We start from the raw sequence: 20,302 nt of genomic DNA, 5'->3' as shown, positions 1-20,302 counted from the left end.
GAGCAGCAGCGTCTTCACCAAGATGACTCTGCCTATCCAAGAAATACCAAGTGGTATCCAATGAATTAAATTTTTGTGTACCACCTTACAAAAAAGGGGCATATAATAAAGAATAAAGGGCAGAAATGTCATCTGTAAGCTGGATGCCTAAATGGGTAGTTTCTGATATTCATTTCCGAAAGATGAATCTAGATCGTAAGTTATCCAGATCACTCCTTAGAATATTGAGTGAGATTAGGTCAGGTTTGGAGGCGTTTAGTTGGTAGCCAGATATCTGGGAATAATTACTACTGAGGCCAAAAAATGCCGTCTGTGATGCTTCAGGCACTGTGACATTTAGAAGGATATGGACCGCATATGCAGACGCCTTAACTTCTTCGCCTCTTATTACAATACCCTTCACCTCTCAGTTAAGCCTGATTGCCTGCAATAGAGATTCTAGTGAGAGGGCAAATAGGGAAGAGAGTGGGCAGTCTTGGCGTGTGCCGCTGAGTATGGGGAAAGAGGGAGAGGGATGTTCAGTGTTAGCGGGTAGAGAAGTCGCAAACATAAAATTTTCCGTTCGCAAACAGCGAACGCGAATTTCCGCAAATGTTGGCGAACCGCCATAGACTTCAATAGGCAGGCGAATTTTAAAACCCACAGGGACTCTTTCTGGCCACAATAGTGATGGAAAAGTTGTTTCAAGGGGACTAACACCTGGACTGTGGCATGCCGGAGGGGGATCCATGGCAAAACTCCCATGGAAAATTACATAGTTGATGCAGAGTCTGGTTTTAATCCATAAAGGGCATAAATCACCTAACATTCCTAAATTGTTTGGAATAACGTGCTTTAAAACATCAGGTATGATGTTGTATCGATCAGGTAGTGTAAGGGTTACGCCCGCTTCACAGTGACAGACCACACTCCCCATTTAACGCACCGCAAACAACAGCAAACAGTCCATTTGCACAACCGCAAACTCCCCATTTGCACAAGGTTGGATACCAAGCTAGCCAAGGGTCCCCGAAAGGTGACAACAAGCCCCCTGGGACGCCTGCTGTGTTTGGTCTTCCACCTCCTCAAAGCCACCTTCCTCCTCTGACTCCTCTTCTTCAGACTCCTCTCTCTGCGTTGCCTCTCTCTGCGTTATTATAAGGTGTTTTAAGTAGTACTATTCTTATCAGTTTAATCCCTGTTACGTCCCCTATCAGGGGACGTGTATATGGCATTGATTTTAGGAACCGGGAGATGGAAAAAGATGCTTGGTTGGTCCTCCTATTTCAAATTTGGGGCACTGCGCGTGTAATCTAATGTGCCACCAGATAGGAGTGGTGTGTTAAGTAGTACTATTCCTATCAGTTTAATCCCTGTTACGTCCCCCTCATCAGGCCTTTTTTAGTCGAATGTATCGCCCACTGTCAGTCCCTTCGGGATCCAGCCCTCATTCATCTTAATAAAGGTGAGGTAATCTAGACTTTTTTGACCTAGGCGACTTCTCTTTTCAGTGACAATACCTCCTGCTGCACTGAAGGTCCTTTCTGACAGGACACTTGAAGCGGGGCAGGCCAGATGTTCTATCACAAATTGGGATAGCTCAGGCCACAGGTCAAGCCTGCACACCCAGTAGTCAAGGGGTTCATCGCTCCTCAGAGTGTCGATATCTGCAGCTAAGGCGAGGTAGTCGGCTACCTGTCGGTCGAGTTGTTCTCTGAGGGTGGACCCGAAGGGCTGTGGCGATGCGTAGGACTTAAAAAGCTCTGCATGTCCTCCATCAACAACACGTCTGTAAAGCGTCCTGTCCTTGCCGGCGTGGTCGTGGGAGGAGGAGGATTACTTTCACCTCTTCCCCTGTTAGATTCCCGTTGTGCTGTGACATCACCCTTATACGCTGTGTAAAGCATACTTTTTAATTTATTTTGGAACTGCTGCATCCTTTCCGACTTGCGGTAATTCGGTAGCATTTCAGGCACTTTCTGCTTATACCGGGGGTCTAGTAGCGTGGACACCCAGTACAGGTCGTTCTCCTTCAGCTTTTTTATACGAGGGTCCCTCAACAGGCACGACAGCATGAAAGACCCCATTTGCACAAGGTTGGATGCCGAGCTACTCATGTCCCGTTCCTCGTCCTCAGTGATCTCACTGAAGGTATGTTCTTCCCCCCCAGCCACGTACAACACCACGGGTACCAGATAGGTGACAACGAGCACCCTGGGATGCCTGTTGTGGTTGGTCTTCCTCCTCCTCCTCCTCAAAGCCACATTCCTCCTCTGATTCCTCTTCCTCACAATCCTCTTCCAGCGTTGCCGCAGGTCCAGCAAGCGATGCTGATAAGGCTGTTTCTGGTGGTGATGGTGACCACAACTCTTCCTCTTCACGCTCATCTACGGCCTGATCCAGCACTCTTCGCAGGGCACGCTCCAGGAAGAAAACAAATGGTATGATGTCGCTGATGGTGCCTTCGGTGCGACTGACTAGGTTTGTCACCTCCTCAAAAGGACGCATGAGCCTACAGGCATTGCGCATGAGCGTCCAGTAACATGGCAAAAAAATTCCCAGCTCCGCAGAGGCTGTCCTAGCACCCCGGTCATACAAATAGTCGTTAACGGCTTTTTCTTGTTGGAGCAGGCGGTCGAATATTAGGAGTGTTGAATTCCAACGTGTCAGGCTGTCGCAAATCAAGCGCCTCACTGGCACGTTGTTTCGCCACTGGATATCTGAAAAGTGCGCCATGGCCGTGTAGGAACACCTGAAATGGCCACACACCTTCCTGGCCTGCTTCAGGACGTCCTGTAAGCCTGGGTACTTATGCACAAAGCGTTGTACGATCAGATTACACACATGTGCCACGCACGGCACATGTGTCAACTTGCCCAAATTCAATGCCGCCAACAAATTTCTTCCGTTGTCACAAACCACTTTGCCGATCTCCAGTTGGTGCGGAGTCAGCCACTGTCCACCTGTGCGTTCAGGGCGGACAGGAGTGCTGGTCCAGTGTGACTCTCTTTCAGGCACGTCAACCCCAAGACGGCGTGACACTGCCGTATCCAGGCTGTGGAATAGTACCTGGGGAGCTGAGGGGGTGCCGTTGATGTGGAGCAAGACGCAGCAGCAGAAGAGGACTCAGCCGAGGAGGTTATGGAAGAGGATGGAGTAGGAGGAGTAGAGGAGTTGGCAGCAGGCCTGCCTGCAAGTCGTGGCGGTGTCACCAACTCCTCTGCAGAGCCACGCATTCCATGCTTGGCAGCCGTCAGCAGGTTTACCCAATGCGCAGTGTAGGTGATATACCTGCCCTGACCATGCTTTGCAGACCAGGTATCAGTGGTCAGATGGACCCTTGCCCCAACGCTGTGTGCCAGACATGCCATTACTTCCTTTTGCACAATCGAGTACAGGTTGGGGATTGCCTTTTGAGCAAAGAAATTTCGGCCAGGTACCTTCCACTGCGGTGTCCCAATAGCTACAAATTTTTGGAACACCTCAGACTCCACCAGCTTGTATGGTAAAAGCTGGCAGGCTAAGAGTTCAGACAAGCCAGCTGTCAGATGCCGGGCAAGGGGGTGACTTTGTGACATTGGCTTCTTACGCTCAAACATGTCCTTGACAGAAACCTGACTGTGGGCAGATGAGCAGGAACTGCTGAAGGCGAGAGACGGAGTGGCGGATGGTTGAGAGGGGGCAAGGAGGACAGCAGTGGCTGACGTGGCTGAAGATGCTGGACCAGGAGGAGGATGGCGGCTTTGAGTTTGTGAGCTGCTTGTACTCATGTGTTGATCCCATAGGTGTTTGTGATGTGCGATCATGTGCCTTCGCAAAGCAGTTGTACCTAGGTGGTTGTTGGACTTCCCACAACTCTTTCTTTTGGCACAGGTTGCAAAAGGCATTGCTGTTTTCAGAGGCAGACACACAAAAAAAATTCCACACTGCTGAGCTCTGCAATGACGGCATTCTGGTGGTGGCAACAGCATGCGTTGATTGGCGTGGTGTCTGGCTGACCCCGGGTGCTGATGCATGCTGTCTGACTGTGCCACTAGCTCCTTGCGACGACCTCCGCCTGCCTCAAACTCGTCTCCTCCTCCTCTCTGTCTCCCCATCTGAACTTTCCCCCTGTTCTTCTTCTCTTCTAGCGGGCACCCACGTGACATCCACGGACGCATCGTCATCATCAACTGCTTCACTTGTATCTGACAACTCAGCAAAGGAAGCAGCAGCGGGTACAACATCATCATCATCACACCGTACGTCCATGTGTGTAATGCTGCCTGACTGAGACATAACCCTGTTATCTACATCCTCTGGCAATAATGGTTGCGCATCACTCATTTCTTCCAGCTGATGTGTAAATAACTCCTCTGACAGATCAAGTGAAGCGGCTGTGGTGCTAGTGTTGGTGGTGGCGGCAGGCGGGCGAATGGTAACTTGAGGTGCCCGAAGCTAAGCTGGAGGAGGATGGTGCGTCAAGGTTCCGAGCGGAAGCTGTAGAAGATTGGGTGTCCTGTGTTAGCCAGTCAACTATGTCCTCAGAACTTTTCGAGTTCAGGGTACGTGGCCTCTGAAAATTGGACATTATTCTAGTGCAAAAGGGAATCACAGCACCACGACCACGACGGCCCCTGCGGGGTGGCCTGCCTCTGCCTGTAATTTTTTTTTCGATTAGTGGTACTATGCGTGCAAGCTACTGTGACAACAGATATGATTGGCACTGTGCACTGGCAGAAGTTGGCAGAGTAGACGCTGTAGGCCTGACACACGCTTGCAGACAACTAACTGCTATTCAATCTATTACAGTCAAAATTGTTGTTTTTTTTTTTTTTTTTTAAATGTACACTACTGTTACACCAGATATGAGTTGCACTGGTGTGACACTGTGCCCTGGCAGGCCCTGAAACGCACACGCGTGAAGGAAACTGACTGCTATTATTTCACAGTCAAATTTCTAGTTTTTTTTTTTTTTTTTTTAAATGTACACTACTGTTACACCAGATATGAGTTGCACTGGTGTGACACTGTGCCGTGGCAGGCCCTGAAACGCACACGCGTGAAGGAAACTGACTGCTATTATATTACTGTCAAAAAAGTTTTGTTTTTTTTTAAATGCAAGATATTGTGACACCAGATATGAGTGGTGGCACTGGGCAAGAGGGCACAGTATACGCTGTGAGCCTGACACACACGCTGGCAGGCAGGCAACTACAATTAGATTACACAGGGGAAAAAAAAGCAGACTGATGTTCTAGCCCTAAAAAGGGCTTTTTGGGGTGCTGTCCTTACAGCAGAGATCAGATGAGTCCTTCAGGATTGTAGTGGACACTGAATACACTAGCCTAGCTATCGATTTCCCTATTAAATCAGCAGCAGCTACACTGTCCCTCCTCTCACTAAGAAAGCAGCTTCCGGGGGGCGGGGCCTGGCCAGCATGGCGGATGGACGTGCATGACGTGAGCTCCCTGCATACAGCCTGCAAAGTGAGACCCACAGAGGGAATAATACCTTTGGAGGTTGCTCACTGAACACTTACCTGTTCCTGAACACCAGGGAGCTTACCCGATCATGTTTGTAGCAGCCTATGACTACGCACTGTCCTGCGGCCTATCTGCTCTGGGGGTTCTGTGGCAGGGAGAAACGGCCGATCTCCCGGCCTGGAGCTCTCATCGTGTCTGCACCTCATATCTACAGCCCCGTTTCCCCCCCCCCCCTCTGGACCGGTGGGGGTTATCCCGGTCCCCACCAAGGAAAGGCTAAAGTAACCCACAAGGCTAAATGGCCACTACTCACCCTGACAAAACGAGCCATCGTGTCACAGCTAAGATGGCCGCCACTCCGACAGAGCAATCAAGCCCACACTGGGAAGCTAAGTTCCATGCAGCCTTTGATGCTCTCTGTGCAGCCTTCTGGAATCGGATTGAATCACGGCAGAGGGCTTTGCTACTCACCTCACCTAGGATGGAAGAGATCTCCAGAGGTGCCCCAGCATTGTGCCAGGGGGGATGGCACGCCAACCAACCGCCCACGACTGAACAGGACCGATCCCAGAACCTCACAGGTTACTTATACTGAAGCTGGAGGCCTGGGGGGCGACCAGGCATCTTCTTCCACAGTGGACTGGGCTCGGGGAGCAAGGGTGCTGATGCGCCGACCTGCTGACCCTCGTGGTCTGAGCGATCCTCTGGTGCACCCGGCAGGCGGTGGAAGCACTACTAAGCGGCACATGGATGCGAGTAGAGACGACCACTCTCTGAAGCATGTCAGAGGAATTGGCTAAAACATCTCTGCTGCTGAGAATCTAAAATGCCCTTGTTATGAGGTGTAGTCAGTTGTCTAGCATTTAACAGCACTCACTAAGAGGTTATTTAGTCTACTTATTTCTAGTTTTGATATTCTGATTCACACATTTTGATCTATAACTGGTGGTGTTAATCCATACCCCTCTTCAGTTCAAGCATGTGTATTCAAACTTACGAACACTCTCAACATGTCTGACGATTTCCCTATGCCATGCTTTTCACTTATATCAAGACAAGTTTACCCAGCATGATTGTTTTATATTTTAAAAATGCGCAGTTCCTCTTGTTTTTTTGTTTTATAACTCTAAGTCTGTATTCCAACGTTTTGCATTGCACCATATGTCATTGTCACTACGTGTATGTTCACTGCACTTCAAAAATAAAGAATCTAAAAAAAAAAAAAAAAAAAGAATGCAGCTTCCGAATGAATCTAAAATGGATGCTGTCTGGGAGGGAGGGTCTGCTGCTGATTGGCTGGAATGTGTCTGCTGACTGTGAGGTACAGGATCAAAGTTTACTCAATGATGACTAATAGGGGCGGACCAAACATCGCATATGTTCGCCAGGAACTATTCGCTGGCGAACAAGCTATGTTCGCCGGGAACTATTCGCCGGCGAACTATTCGGGGCATCTCTATTAATGGGTAGTCCATTAGTGACTGATACATCGCCCTAAGGAAGTTTTTTTAATTCATTCAGGAAGCCAATCTGTTTTAAGTCTTCAAAAAAATATGGCGATCAAACTCCTTCTTGACGTGGAGGGAAACCACGGCCACTGGCAAGCGCCGTCAATTGGCGCACCATATCAGGTCAATGTTCTTTTGGGTTGTATCAGTTGCCTGTCTGTTTGGGATAAATCCCACCTGGTCAGGGAGTATTAGTCATCCATGTAGGGTTTTAGTCTGGCCATCATTTAAAAGAAAAAAATTGTGTAGTAGTGTCCGGGTTCATCGTGGTTCTTCCCTGGTTTAGGTACAACTGTGATATTTGCTCTAATTATGTTGGATGGTAAGTTTCACTATGTAATCATGCATTAAAGACCTTGCAGAGTTTGGGAATAAGTATCTCGCTAAAGGTTTTTTTCCAGGCAAAGGGCTCTTGTTTGTTTTGAGTAACCATAATGCTAAGGCCAGCTCTTCCTCTGAAACCTCAGATGATGAGGTTGCAATTGCTTCCTCCCATAATGTGGGGAGATGGAGATTGTATAAGAATTTGGCAGTAAAGGTTTGAATCTGGTTTGTCTGGGGTGGTGGTGTATGGTTATACAGTGTTGTTAAGTAGTGTTGGAAGACGTTAACGATTTTTTTGGGGGGGGCACCTTCTGGAGTACAGATTTAGGATGTCTTTTTGGGTTCTACAGTAGTTTTAAGTCTTCTGGCCAGCATTGAGTTCCCTTTGTGGGATATAATTATAAATGACTATTGGCATTAAAACCAATTGTCTTCTATAGCTGCAATATGGCCAGCAATGATAACCAGCATATTGTTGCGCAAGGTCCCTAGTTAGCCCCTGAAAAACATTAGTTTCCATTGGGAAGTCTTTGTGTAATGCATTTGATGCCACATCTGATTCTTGCATTGGTTTTGTCTGAAGACGAAAGGGAGACTGTCATCACTGACAGTCTCGTTCAAGAGTGAAACAAAAAGTAAACTTTGTTTTTGGTGCATTTGTGGGTGCCTGTTGTAGTACCTTACATACGTACCTGTCCCATACCTCTCTCCTCCACCTCTGCTTCACTTCCACCTTATTTGCTTGCTATCTCCTGTCCTATTGTGTTTTTTTACCCCACCTCATATAGACTGTAAGCTCATTTGAGCAGGGTCCTCTTCAACCTCTCGTTCCTGTAAGTCTTTTGTAAATGTCCTATTTATAGTCAAATCCCCTCTAATATAATATTGTAAAGCGCTACTGTAACCGCAGCTGGATCCCTTATTTACCACTATAACGTCTTAAAGCATAGGATAAAGCAGGGATAACCATACAGATATCTTAGCCATAATGTTATATAGTTAGTAAGAGATCCTCTATTTAACATATATAAATAATTTAATACAATATAAAATAAGGATTGTCTTGGAAGCAATAAAATGTTGTCTTTTTAGATATTTATTACATACAAATATAAATATAGACATATAAAATCCATTACAACAATTTATAGCAGAGTTTATAAGATTAAACTAAATGCTTGCAAATATCAATAATAGATTAACATACCCTCCTGAACATGTCATCATGTCAGCCTCTCTGTCATTTTAAGATGGAGCAGCATCTGTCTCCAAATCTCTCCTCTCTCTGTGCCTTAACATTTAAAAGTACACCTATTTATACCTTAGGTGTCTTCATTTTAGGGTCGCCTTAGTTCATATATGAAAAAGTAACTTATTTTATTCATTTTAGGACCTCCCTTATTATGGCAAAAATACAAGGTCATAACTAAAGGGTGTGCACGTCATGGAAGTTTTCCTGACTTAGGTCAAGATGGCATTTTACAGTCTGAACATCTTTATCTACTTAGAGTTACCACAGTATATTATGTACTGAAAGAGTCGTAGCATAGCCTTGAAGCTTGTTTATGCATTATTGTTATTGTAATTCGTCTGGGACAAAATGGCGCAAACATATTAAGCACTGAAGGTAAGTAAGAGGTTATTGCTTGTTATAAAGAAACATGTATGAAAAACAATGTTCCATTTCTAAACCCTGGTCAGTTTGGAATATCTCTTAATAATATTGAGGAATACAATATTTGCACTTTAAAACTTGTAATATTTGCATTTGGCCATAACACTACGGAATATGTTGGTGCTATATAAATGGCAATTATAATTATAGTAAAGGTACACTCTAAACATGTGAACCAAATGTTTTTTTTAATGTTGGAGTGTTCCTTTAATTTAAGATCACGTTATGCAGGTAGCAATACCTTTTTTTTTCTTTTTTTCTTTCTTCTCTCATCCTTCTGAATGATCTCCATTGTCTTTCATATGAGCAATTCGTAGCAGAGGAAACCTTGTTGCTGATAATATAGCTAGTGCGTTATCTTGGCCTGGAGTGCAGTTATCATTTTGCCAAGTGTTTCTGCATCACAAATGCCATTTATTTAATTTCTCCCTACCTCTCTGTTTTGCAGTTGGGTTATCATATTCTTTACCACCATAGCCGTTTTTCTTGTTTTTGATCCACTGGGACGCAAGAAGGCTTTATATTATGCAGACAACGAATTCCACGACTTGGAAAGCAGCCAGTCCCAGCAACTACTCTACAACGTCAAGAAAACGGCAAACAGAGTGTGGGAGAACCGCATCCGACTGCTCTGCTGTTGTGTAGGGAATGACAATGATAACAGAGTGGCTTTCTCCAGCATTGCCGAGCTGTTTAGCACCTATTTCTCCGTAAGTATCATAACAAAACTTGCTTTTTCTTGAATGAAAAATTAGTGTATATTTTTCAACCCTATCAACAGGGTCCAATGAAAGGCCACGATCTGAGATACAGTATATCCAATGTTTATGGACCTCAGTGAAAATTACTCACCTCTAGTAAAGTGTGGATAGAATGATTTTCTGATTTATTTCTTGTTTTGAAGAAAGAGATAATTTATATTGGGGCGTGTTTTTCATAGACCATCACTGCAGATTATAATTTTAAAACTAAATTTATTTAAAGGGACACTCCTGCCCCTAAAGCATTTCAGCTTGCTAAAATTCTTTGTGTGAAGAGTTAGTCCTCATTTTTTCATTTTAGAAAAAGTGTAGATCTCAACAGAAATTGCCACTTTTATAAATTAACCTTATTATCAGAATATGGGTCCTGTTACTTCCTGGTTTGGTTAGCTCAGTGGAGCTAAACTTCAGAGGCAGAAATTGCTCAGAGCACCTGCCTTGCAAAGACGTCTCATTGAGCTGCATTGGGAAGTCTGTGATTGGACAGCCACAGAAAGTCTGGGTGGGGTTAGAAAGGGAGGGCTTCCAAAGGCTTCTGGCAAGTGTAATGCAGCTTTCGCAAAACAGTTTTTAGGTAAACTTGCAATTAAAAAAATAATTACATTTAATTGGGCAGTGGAGTGTCCTTTCAAGAACAGGAAAAAATATTTTGAAGTTACAAGCATTGTCTAGTTTTTCAGTTGCGATCTACTTTGTCCCACAACTGAACCCTTTCTAAAAGCAAATACATAATATACTCTGCAACAGAATCTTGAAATGAAAGCAGGATGCAGGGTGAACAACATTTCTTAGGTGATATAAACTTGGGTGCTCAAAAAAAGCAATTGGCTGTATTCATTAAACACTGAATTGTAGTAAATTGACAGCTGAATTGCAAAATTTGGCCTAAATTAGCTGATATGGCAAAACTCTCAACCTCGGCTAGTGTAAAATACATGACGTTTTCTCAGAATCTAAAGCGTTACCTAAAAGTCTAATTTTTCAAGTTATTTCCTGGACTGGCAACTTGTTATTTCCTTACAGGTACTGTGGCAACATTATACCATGTATTTTGTGAAATGCATATGTGCAAAACACACAGTGGGCAAAATTGTCATGTGTTTCTTTAAAAGCTGAAGGTTAAAGGCTGGACATTCTGCATCTTTGTGGCCGAAGTTAACCAGACAGTAGATAATCTGTGTATTTCACAAGTTTCTATTATGGAATTGTTACACATGTGTTGATGATATACAAAAAACTTAAAGAGGCTTTGCAGTTATCAGTTTCTTTTGTCAGGGACATCAGTGTACCTTTATGTATTTTCTAGGAATATAAATCGCAATTAAGGTTGAAACAAAAACACTAGCTATTATTATCACATTTACGTGTTGCATTATTTAAAATCTTGAGTTCTGTACACCATAATGTATGTTTCTTAGGTGTATCTTAAGATTTCAGTTGGTCAATGTGCAGGCTAAGGTACTTTTGATTTCCTTGGTTTAAGAGTTTTTTTCTCTGTTAAGATGTGTTCTAACTCCTCTCTCAGGACACAGACTTGGTTCCGAGTGATATCGCAGCTGGGCTCACACTCCTTCACCAAGAACAGGACAAGGTGGAACAAAGCAGGGATCCTGATGAAGTACTGTGCAGCCCACCACAAAATTTAGGGGTAAGGACATCAATCACTGCTGGTGATCTTTACCTCTACACCAATGTCTGTTCTTCTCAGGTCATCCACAGCGTGTGAGAAGGTTGGTCATGGAGGTGGAGAGCAAATAGCGGCTTTGATGGAAGGTTGATAGTTGGGAAATAAAATGAGCGGTATATAGAGGTCTGAAAGTCAAGGAGTCAACATGAAAATGTCAGGCTCAGCGTAGCTGTTGCAGGGTAAAGATGAGCAAATCTGGTTTAAGACAGTTTGATGATTGACGTTTCGGGGGGTTAGATTAACACCTGTGTTTCATGGTGTGTGTTGTGGGTGATGATGATAAATTAAAGCAGCTGGGGATGTAAATATAAACCGCTCAGATTGATTTTTGGACAGGTGAGCTTACGTATGAGCAGTTCTGACTGAAAGTCATTGGTGAAGGTGGGGAGGTATGTGAGCAGCTCTGAGTGGCCAGTGGCGGAGATGGGCAGGGTAAGGTGAACAGTTCTGTCCTGGAGTTTGGGTGAAAGAACTGGTGGACCCAGGGAGAACACCAGGGCACCTTCCTCTCCACTAGCAATGGCAGGGAAAAATAAGAAGACAAAGACTTATTGTCTATAACCTGTCCCTGTTGCTGATACTATTGACTGTATCCTCCAGTTCTGCTGAGTGTATTTTTTTAAGTTGCCTCCTGTTTGAGGTGGGATGGGGTAAATGGAACACCTCAAGAACAATAACCAGTACAATATGTTGTAGTGCCAGGAGTGCCCTTGCGCTCTCCCAAATTGTCCCCTGCTGCTGAAAGGTCTTCCTAGGAGCTTCCTATAGCTCCACTGAGCCAAGTCGTGTTGTGCAGGACACTCATGGCACCCTGGCAGCTGATTGTAGTGGTTATAGTGCTTTGGTTGTTCCTTTAATTGGTATGGGGTTATATTTTACAGATGGGAAGAGTTATATTGGTAGGGAAATCTAATTTAGGGAGGGGAGGGGTTAATTGGTAGGAAAATATGAGGATCTAGTTAATTTGCTAGGGTAATCAAAGTTTTGAAGAGAGGTATTACTTTCTGGGCAATGCAGTGGTGTATTTGTGAAGCAAAGGCAATGGGGATCTATTGTGGAAGAGAGGGGTTAATTATAGGGCAATGCCAGGGTCTAGTTTAGGGCAACAGCAGCGTGCTGAGTACTTTTCAGCTTATTCCTGTTTTTGAGAGGATCTAAAGCATAAGCTGGAACACCACATTAGCGCTTTAAAAAATAAAAATGATCTGCTTGTTCTTCGGACAGTAATAACGGTCTTTGAAAAGAAATACAAACTGCATTTCATATACACACTGGAAACAATACAGCTAAGGACAGAGACAGATAAAATAGCCGGAAATGCCTATGCAAGCCTATGAGTAAGGACTGATCGAATTGCAGGTTATATATAACACAGCATGGTTATATCATTGATGGATGACAATGGAAATGTGAAAAAAGATTAAGGATGTAGATGGGGGAAAGAGGAAAAAAGTAGGAAAGAAGAGGGGGGAGAGGTGGGTCAGGGACTGGAGTGATACAGGGGACCAGTGCTTCAAAAACTAGTTGGTAAGTTATGTTATGGTAAATAAGTAAATAGTTTGGGGTAGGCACTCCAACGCGAATTCCACATTTTGGTGCTGGTATCTGAAGGTGGGATCATGCTCAGCTGAATCCACGGTAATCAGCAAACAAAAAGTAACGGTCCTGAGCACTCCGCAATAAATTTGGGTGGTTTATTCAGCCATCAAAGTGAATGGACAACGTTTTGACACGTATATGTCTTTCTCAAACCATGACTCGCTCAGGTCCTTTATTTTGTATTCCTTTATGGTGAAACATAGAAGCACTACTATTACTATTCTGGAAGAGACATGGTAGAGTACAGATTATTCCTCACAGTGTGACATAGTAGCAGTGTACAATGCCCTAGCAGTCTTACAGTGTAGAACAAACGGGTTATATTTTGTTGTTTCACCATAGTAGACTCGTACTTTTTTAGTTGCTGTGATATCACCTGGTGTTTTATTGTCTCAGGCAGAGGAACTGGAAATGGAGTTGGAGAAGGCAGCCCATTACATGCAGTTTGCAGCAGCTGCCTATGGTTGGCCTCTTTACATATTCAGCAACCCCCTCTCTGGGCTGTGTAAACTCTGCGGAGAGTGGTGAGTAACCACCTGTCCATGTTCTGTTATTTTACGGAACTGCTCTACTGTGAGATGTACTGCCACAACTGCCGGGAGCTACATGTTCCAAATCCTCTGCTCTAATTCATGTTGGCAAATCAATTTGCATTTATTACATGATTCTATGTGACATGTCATGTTAAAGCTGAGCTGAACAATTCCTATATTCACAGAAAAATGGCAAGCACTTTGTCAGGTTAAAGCGCCATCATTAAAATAATCATTTGGGTCGGCACATTCCTTAAGCAAAGGTTTCGACCTGCAACGTTTTATTAACTCATTTTAATTCACAGGGTTTATTCACTAAAGTGAGAATTCAAAGTCAATATCAAACCTTGGGCCAAAGTAGCGGAACTGGGAAAAGTCCTCTATGCTTTTAGTTCAAGTACTTTGGACTTAAATTTGATATTCACCTTGAATTCTCTCTTTAGTAAATATCCCTGTTCTTAGCAAGAGACAAATTGTTTAGAAAACGACTACAGCAGGATTTTTGTTAATCGAATTTGCACAAACTTGATTATTTACTAAACTTGATATTTTAGTTAATTGAAACTTGAATGGCAAGATTTAGGCTATGTAGGTAATCTGGATAAATTCTCAAAATCCACTATAGTCATATGGTGGATATTTTGGTGATTGCACCCCAGGCTGACAGCCCCACTAAGAACAGGACATTCGCAGAGCTATGTTAAAGCACTGAACTAGTGCTCTTTGAATAGTGTGAACACTTTAAATGAGACACGTGTGCTGTGCTTTATGGGGAATCTGGTCTCCCACAACCCAGAAGAGCAGAATAGATGAGAGGTACATTATTTTTACCTCAATATTATCATCTGAATTTTAGTTTGCTACAGTTCTGAATTGCGTGAATAACTTTGTTTCTATTTTGTTTCCTCGTCCTTTTCTTACACAGTTGCACGCACAGGACAGCACAATATGATCTTGTTGGGGGTGATCACTTGAACTTCCATTTTGCGTCCATCTTGAAAACCACAGGACTCCAGTACCGGGACTTTATCCATATCAGTTTTCACAATCGGGTAAGACTACCAGACTCTGCCAACACATTACACAGCACTGGGATTAATTGTACTCATCTCACAGCTCACTGTCACTGCTTCTTTTACTCTTAGATTTATGAAATCCCTTTTTTTGTGGCTCTTGACCATAAAACTGAAGCCATCCTAGTGTCTGTAAGAGGAACATTGTCTCTTGAGGTACGTAATTAAACAGGACAAATGTCAGTCATGATGCTGTTCATTTGTCCCTGTCTAATATTGAACGTTTTATTTCTCCTGACATCATTGATGTGTTCAGAGTTTTTGATGCCTTAGGCCCAGTGCAGCTCGTCTGTCCATTTGCGTTCATTCATACAAACCTTAAACAAGCTTCTCTGCAAACTCTCATGCTTGAGCTGCAGGTGGGAATATTATGAGATGGCATCTGAGTGTTTCAATACAAGTCTCCACCCGGAATGTGTTAACACTGGACTGCAGTTTATTTCGCTCACATGCTGGGAGGCAGGGGTTAATCTGAGAGGTTACAAGTGGCAAGATGAGTGGCTGCAGAGGTCAGTAGGTAATTAAAAGCAATGTGAGCAGGTTGCAATAGGGTCCTTGATAGATACTCTTGCAAGCTTAGCAATCTATTACAGCTGCTGTCTACAGGGGCAGTCCGAGCACCAAAACCACAATAGCTTAATGTAGTGGTTTTGGTGCGTAGAATTATGCCTTTTTTTGTCTGATAATGTAAAACATTGGTGTGTTTTCAGCAAAATATAAACATTGGAGTTTCTCAGAAATGGCAGACAGAGGGCCACTGAGGCACATCTTTTAACCCCTTGCCGACCGGTGACGGAAATTTTCCGTCAACCTTGTCCATCAGTTAAGGACCGTTGACGGAAAATTTCCGTCATTTACTAAAGTTAACCCCAGATCGCCGCGATCGCGGGGTTAACGGTGCTCCGGTCTGCCTCTGCATTAGAGGCAGACCGGGAGCACCCGATCGGGCTGCCCCAGCTCATGTGCCCGCTCTGACAGCATGTCAGAGCGAGCACATGTGCTCAATGTACTTACCTTCCGCCTCCCTGCACTTCCGGGTTCTGTGTGAAGTGCAGGGAGACTGATCTTCAATGATCCTGCCCCCTAGTGTAAGAAAAAAAAATTAAAGTGAAATCCCACCCCCCCTTTCCCCTGTTTTAATAAAATTAACCCCTTCCCTGCCAATTGATCACTGACTACAGTGATCAATTGGCAGGGTATACATTTTAATGCCATCTGATTTTTTTTATTTTTATTTTTAACCCCTGAGGGTTAATTATTATTATTTTTTAACCCTATTTAATTTAAATATTTAAAAATTATATATTTAGGTGGCTGGGATGGGTGGAAGTTAGTGGGGAATTGGGGAATTTGGTGTTAGGCTAACTAGGGGTTAACGTTAAACATTTTTTAAAATAAGCTTTAAAAAGGTTTAAAAAAAATGTTTTAACTGTTTTAGTAACGTTTAAGTAAAAAAAAAAAAAATACTACCCCCCTTTACACAGTCTAAATAAAAATTAACCCCTTCCCTGCCAGTTGATCACTGCCTACAGTGATCAACATACAGATCGCAGTATTATACTGTGATCTAAATTGTTTAACCCCTGAGGATTAACTTATATTTATTTTTTTAACCCTCAGGGGTTCAATTTATTTAATTTATTTAAATATTTTATAATTATATATTTTGCTAGCTGGGGTGGGTGGGAGTTATGGGAAAATGGGGAATTTACTGTTAGTGCTGCTTACTGCTAGTTAAGGGTTAACGGTAAAAGAAAAGTTTAGAAAAAAATGTAAAAGTGTAAAAAAAGTTAAGAAAATTTAAAACATTTAATAAGTAAAAAAAAAGTTTAAAAACGGGTTTTACAAAGTAAAAAAAGTTTTACAAAGTAAAAAAATACATAAAAAAAATGCTCATTACCACTACACTTGGTACAAGCTAGCGGAAAAATGATCCTACGCTAAGGTTCAAAATATGCCTTTTGAATTACCCTGGGATGTCTTCTTTAAGAAATGCCTTTATGGAGTAATTGGATTATGTAGCCTTGTAAAATACTCTAAAATGGGACATGGACACAGCGTAAAAATTCAAAGTTTGAAAAAAACTGGAATGGCTGTGTCTCAAATGTGCCCCTTCAATGTCCACATATACCTGGCAAAGGTACATACGGGGATATTGCTGTACTCAGCCGACATAGCTGAGCAACATATTAAGTATTATACAGTCGTAGTACACATAAGGTTTGAAAAATAAAAAGAAAATCCCCAAAAGTTAAAGGTTGCTGGAGAGGAGAAAGAATCCGACCTCCAACCCACGTTAACCAGAGGTGTGCCCATACAACATAGTATATGGCTCAATGTGCCATGGTAAACCATAGAAAAAGTATGTATGAATAAAACAAAAAAACTTTAATAAATCGTTACATAAAGGTAAACAGACAAGAATAAAAACTGTAAAATACAGTGCTATCCTCTGAGGGTCTAGGTTGTAGATGGGGTCTAGATGCTATTATGCAGATTATTGCAGGAGAGCTTTGAGCAACTTTCTAGTGTAGAAATAATAATAGTAATACGGATAGTATAGGGATAAACCCAATTTTCAGGTAGAGAGTTGCTCCTCAAGGTAGTGGAGACAGAGACAGTACGGGATATCTACTAATAGGTAGAGTGCAACTTACAAGAACAGGTGCTGCCAGTAGTGGGGGCAACCCTGAAATAATATATGAGACACGAAGTATATGTCTCAAAGTTGAATGCGCCTATAGGGGCCTCTAAATCTAAGCTGTATCCTTAAACATGCTATCCCACACGCAGTCGGGTCAGATATAGAAGGCAACCCTAGATTAATACTATGTTAATATATCAGTTAACTTGTAATCTAGAGTGCATACAGTCTAACACCTGAAAAGCATATACTTGTGGCCACAGTGGCAATAGTAGACCAACTAACTGGTAGGTATAGTAGATGACAAAACCGTATAGGATGGTCAGGCAAAGGCGACAACTCAAAAATATATACATATGCAAGGTTTAAATTAAATTAAATCAAGTTAAACTCTTGGTAAAGGAGTGTCAAGTTCCTTATACCTGTCCGAAGGTTATAAACAGTCAGCTACTCATGCCCTAAAGACCACCTTGGTACAGAGTGGCTAGTATGGGCAAACAGTTAGTGGTACCTAGAAAGCCACCTTTGTAGTAAGTGGCTCTAAAGTGGGAGTTAAATAAGGTTAGCTTAGAAATAGATAGAGGTTCACCTTAGGTAAACAGGCTAGTAGAATCCCTAAATCTCCTGTCTCATAACTCCCCTGACTATAGATACAACTGCTTGTAAATTGATCATGCCAAATAAGGACTGACTAGACAGTCCATCATGTACCCCAAACCCATGAGAGGAAAAAAACCCAAAACGTGGAACAAAAAACTAGATAAATGAGGTAAAAACGGCTAACTAAGAGCCTAAAAGTGGCATCATGAATTAGTACAGCCTAAAGTCTGGCGTCCTTGCTGATGCGCGTTTCGGCGCTATGTGGCGCCTTTATCAAAAGCAAAGGCATACCTGGACCCTGCCGGACTTTAAACGGGCTAGTCACACCTCTCCCACGTCATGCGGCCAATCATAGGCCGCCACGGAACAGAGAGGGGAGGAGCTAACGTCCGATCTGATCTCATAGGATAGTGAGTCCGGGAAGGGCATTTAACAGCGAGCAAGATCGCTGCATACAGCGGTGACTCACAGACCTAGACCCTCAGAGGATAGCACTGTATTTTACAGTTTTTATTCTTGTCTGTTTACCTTTATGTAACGATTTATTAAAGTTTTTTTGTTTTATTCATACATACTTTTTCTATGGTTTACCATGGCACATTGAGCCATATACTATGTTGTATGGGCACACCTCTGGTTAACGTGGGTTGGAGGTCGGATTCTTTCTCCTCTCCAGCAACCTTTAACTTTTGGGGATTTTCTTTTCATTTATCGCTTTGGGTTATGCCCATTTTGCTGCCCATCTAGTCCTATTTCTGTGTCTTTAGGATTGAACTTTTGTCTAATCCTTCAGTCACCTTTTTCTCTATACAATTTTTTGGTTTCAGTACCAGGACTAATATACCTACCACTTAAACAATCGCTAATTACTTCCTCATTACTTTTTTAAGTACCTGCATAAGATGGCGGGGTTTCTGTCAAACAAACCAGATAGTAATTTATGGTGCAGAGACTCTGACAATGTATTTTCAGTTGAACAGTTAGATTACTCTAACCTCACTCCAGACATCAATCAGTCATTTAATACTTTACAGAATCTGTACAAAAAACAAAATAAGTCCAGCTGGGAGATTTCCTCTCTTGAAAACTATATTAAGAAGGATATGATCCCTCGGGGTCTGAGGGTCCGAAATTTACCCTCTTCTTATACAGAGAATATCGAACTAATGAAAGAGTGGGAATCCGCAGCAGGGACCTGCTCTAAACGCTTTATGGAGATTCTAGTAAAATTTGAGAAAGAGAAAGTGATAGAGGTCAATGAAAGCCTAGAAAACGAGATTGCCACAGTACAGCAATATCAATCCAACACAGAGTTTACCCAATTTGAGACGAGACTTAAGAATAATCTTGACAAATTCCAAAATAACATCAAAATACGCAAGCACCAGAAATTTGTCAGAGACTCAAAAGATTATCAAACAAATAAAGTCTACCACCATTTTAACCGTAGAGTAAGAACTAACTCTGATAATTATTTAACATCAGACTATGAGTCTTCGGATACGGATACTGATGCATCTAGTAGCTCACAAATCGAACCTCAGCCACAAACCTCAACCGCTCCAGGGTATACTAATCCCAAAGGCATACTTAAAAAAGGGGTGAATTTTTTAGAGATGGGTCACCTGGATGGTATACAAACCCGCAGAAACAGGTACTCCACCCGAAACAGGGAAGGGAGCAGGGGAAGGAGAAACGACCGGAGAAAGTTCTAGGTGAGCTAGGGAAAACACCCAGCAATAACTCTGACCTTGGTCTAAGAGTTATCAACCTCTCCAAACAGACCCTGAATAAAGACCACATTGCCCTGCTGGAAAAAGGATTATCCTTTGTACCTGTACCTCCTCTTAATAAATTCATGTGGGTTAAAGACCTCCATCTATTTGCACGTAAACTAGCTCTGCATAAATTTCATGAGATCAATAAAGAAAAAAAGGCAAAATCTCATGGTATGTCCAACAAAGAGTATGAGTGCCTGATGAATCTCATGGACTTATGGGAGGAAAATAACGAGACCAACCAACCTAACTACACTGACCTCAAACTTAAAAGTAAATTCACCCCGTATTTGGGCAACTATCGTAATATCGAGCTGTTTCTGGAAACTATGAAAAATGAAATAGATAAGCTAGACACGAGATCTCTCGAATGGTGTCCAAATATGAATCTGTCCAGAAAAGAACAGACAGCCTTACAATTACTTAGAGAAAATACTGAAATCATCATAAAACCTGTGGATAAGGGTGGGAACATTGTTATGATGGATCTCACCCACTATGTAGAAATGGTACTTAAGGTTTTGGAAGATGAAAACACCTATAAAGTTTTAAAGTCAGACCCTACCAATGACTTTCTCACTAAGTACAAGGAGATTCTGGACAGGGGCCGCAGTGGAGGGTTGCTATCAGGGGATGAATATGAATTCATCCTCAACCGGTATCCCAAGATAGCAAC

The 20,302-nt window shown here is 42.7% G+C and overlaps 1 protein-coding gene across 1 annotated transcript in view; it reads left to right on the top strand.

Annotated features, from left to right (window-relative positions):
- DAGLB (diacylglycerol lipase beta) overlaps window positions 1–20,302 on the top strand; it is a 69,473-nt gene that overhangs the window by 25,686 nt on the left and 23,485 nt on the right. Inside the window, exons 4-8 of the mRNA XM_063430361.1 lie at window positions 9,400–9,661; window positions 11,238–11,360; window positions 13,395–13,522; window positions 14,457–14,583; window positions 14,677–14,760. Of these exons, the coding sequence (XP_063286431.1) occupies window positions 9,400–9,661; window positions 11,238–11,360; window positions 13,395–13,522; window positions 14,457–14,583; window positions 14,677–14,760 (724 nt within the window). The remainder of the gene's footprint in view (window positions 1–9,399; window positions 9,662–11,237; window positions 11,361–13,394; window positions 13,523–14,456; window positions 14,584–14,676; window positions 14,761–20,302) is intronic.

The sequence above is a fragment of the Pelobates fuscus genome, chromosome 8 (genome assembly GCF_036172605.1).
Source record: "Pelobates fuscus isolate aPelFus1 chromosome 8, aPelFus1.pri, whole genome shotgun sequence".
Classification (NCBI taxonomy): domain Eukaryota; kingdom Metazoa; phylum Chordata; class Amphibia; order Anura; family Pelobatidae; genus Pelobates; species Pelobates fuscus.
This window is presented reverse-complemented; position numbering and strand designations above follow the sequence as displayed.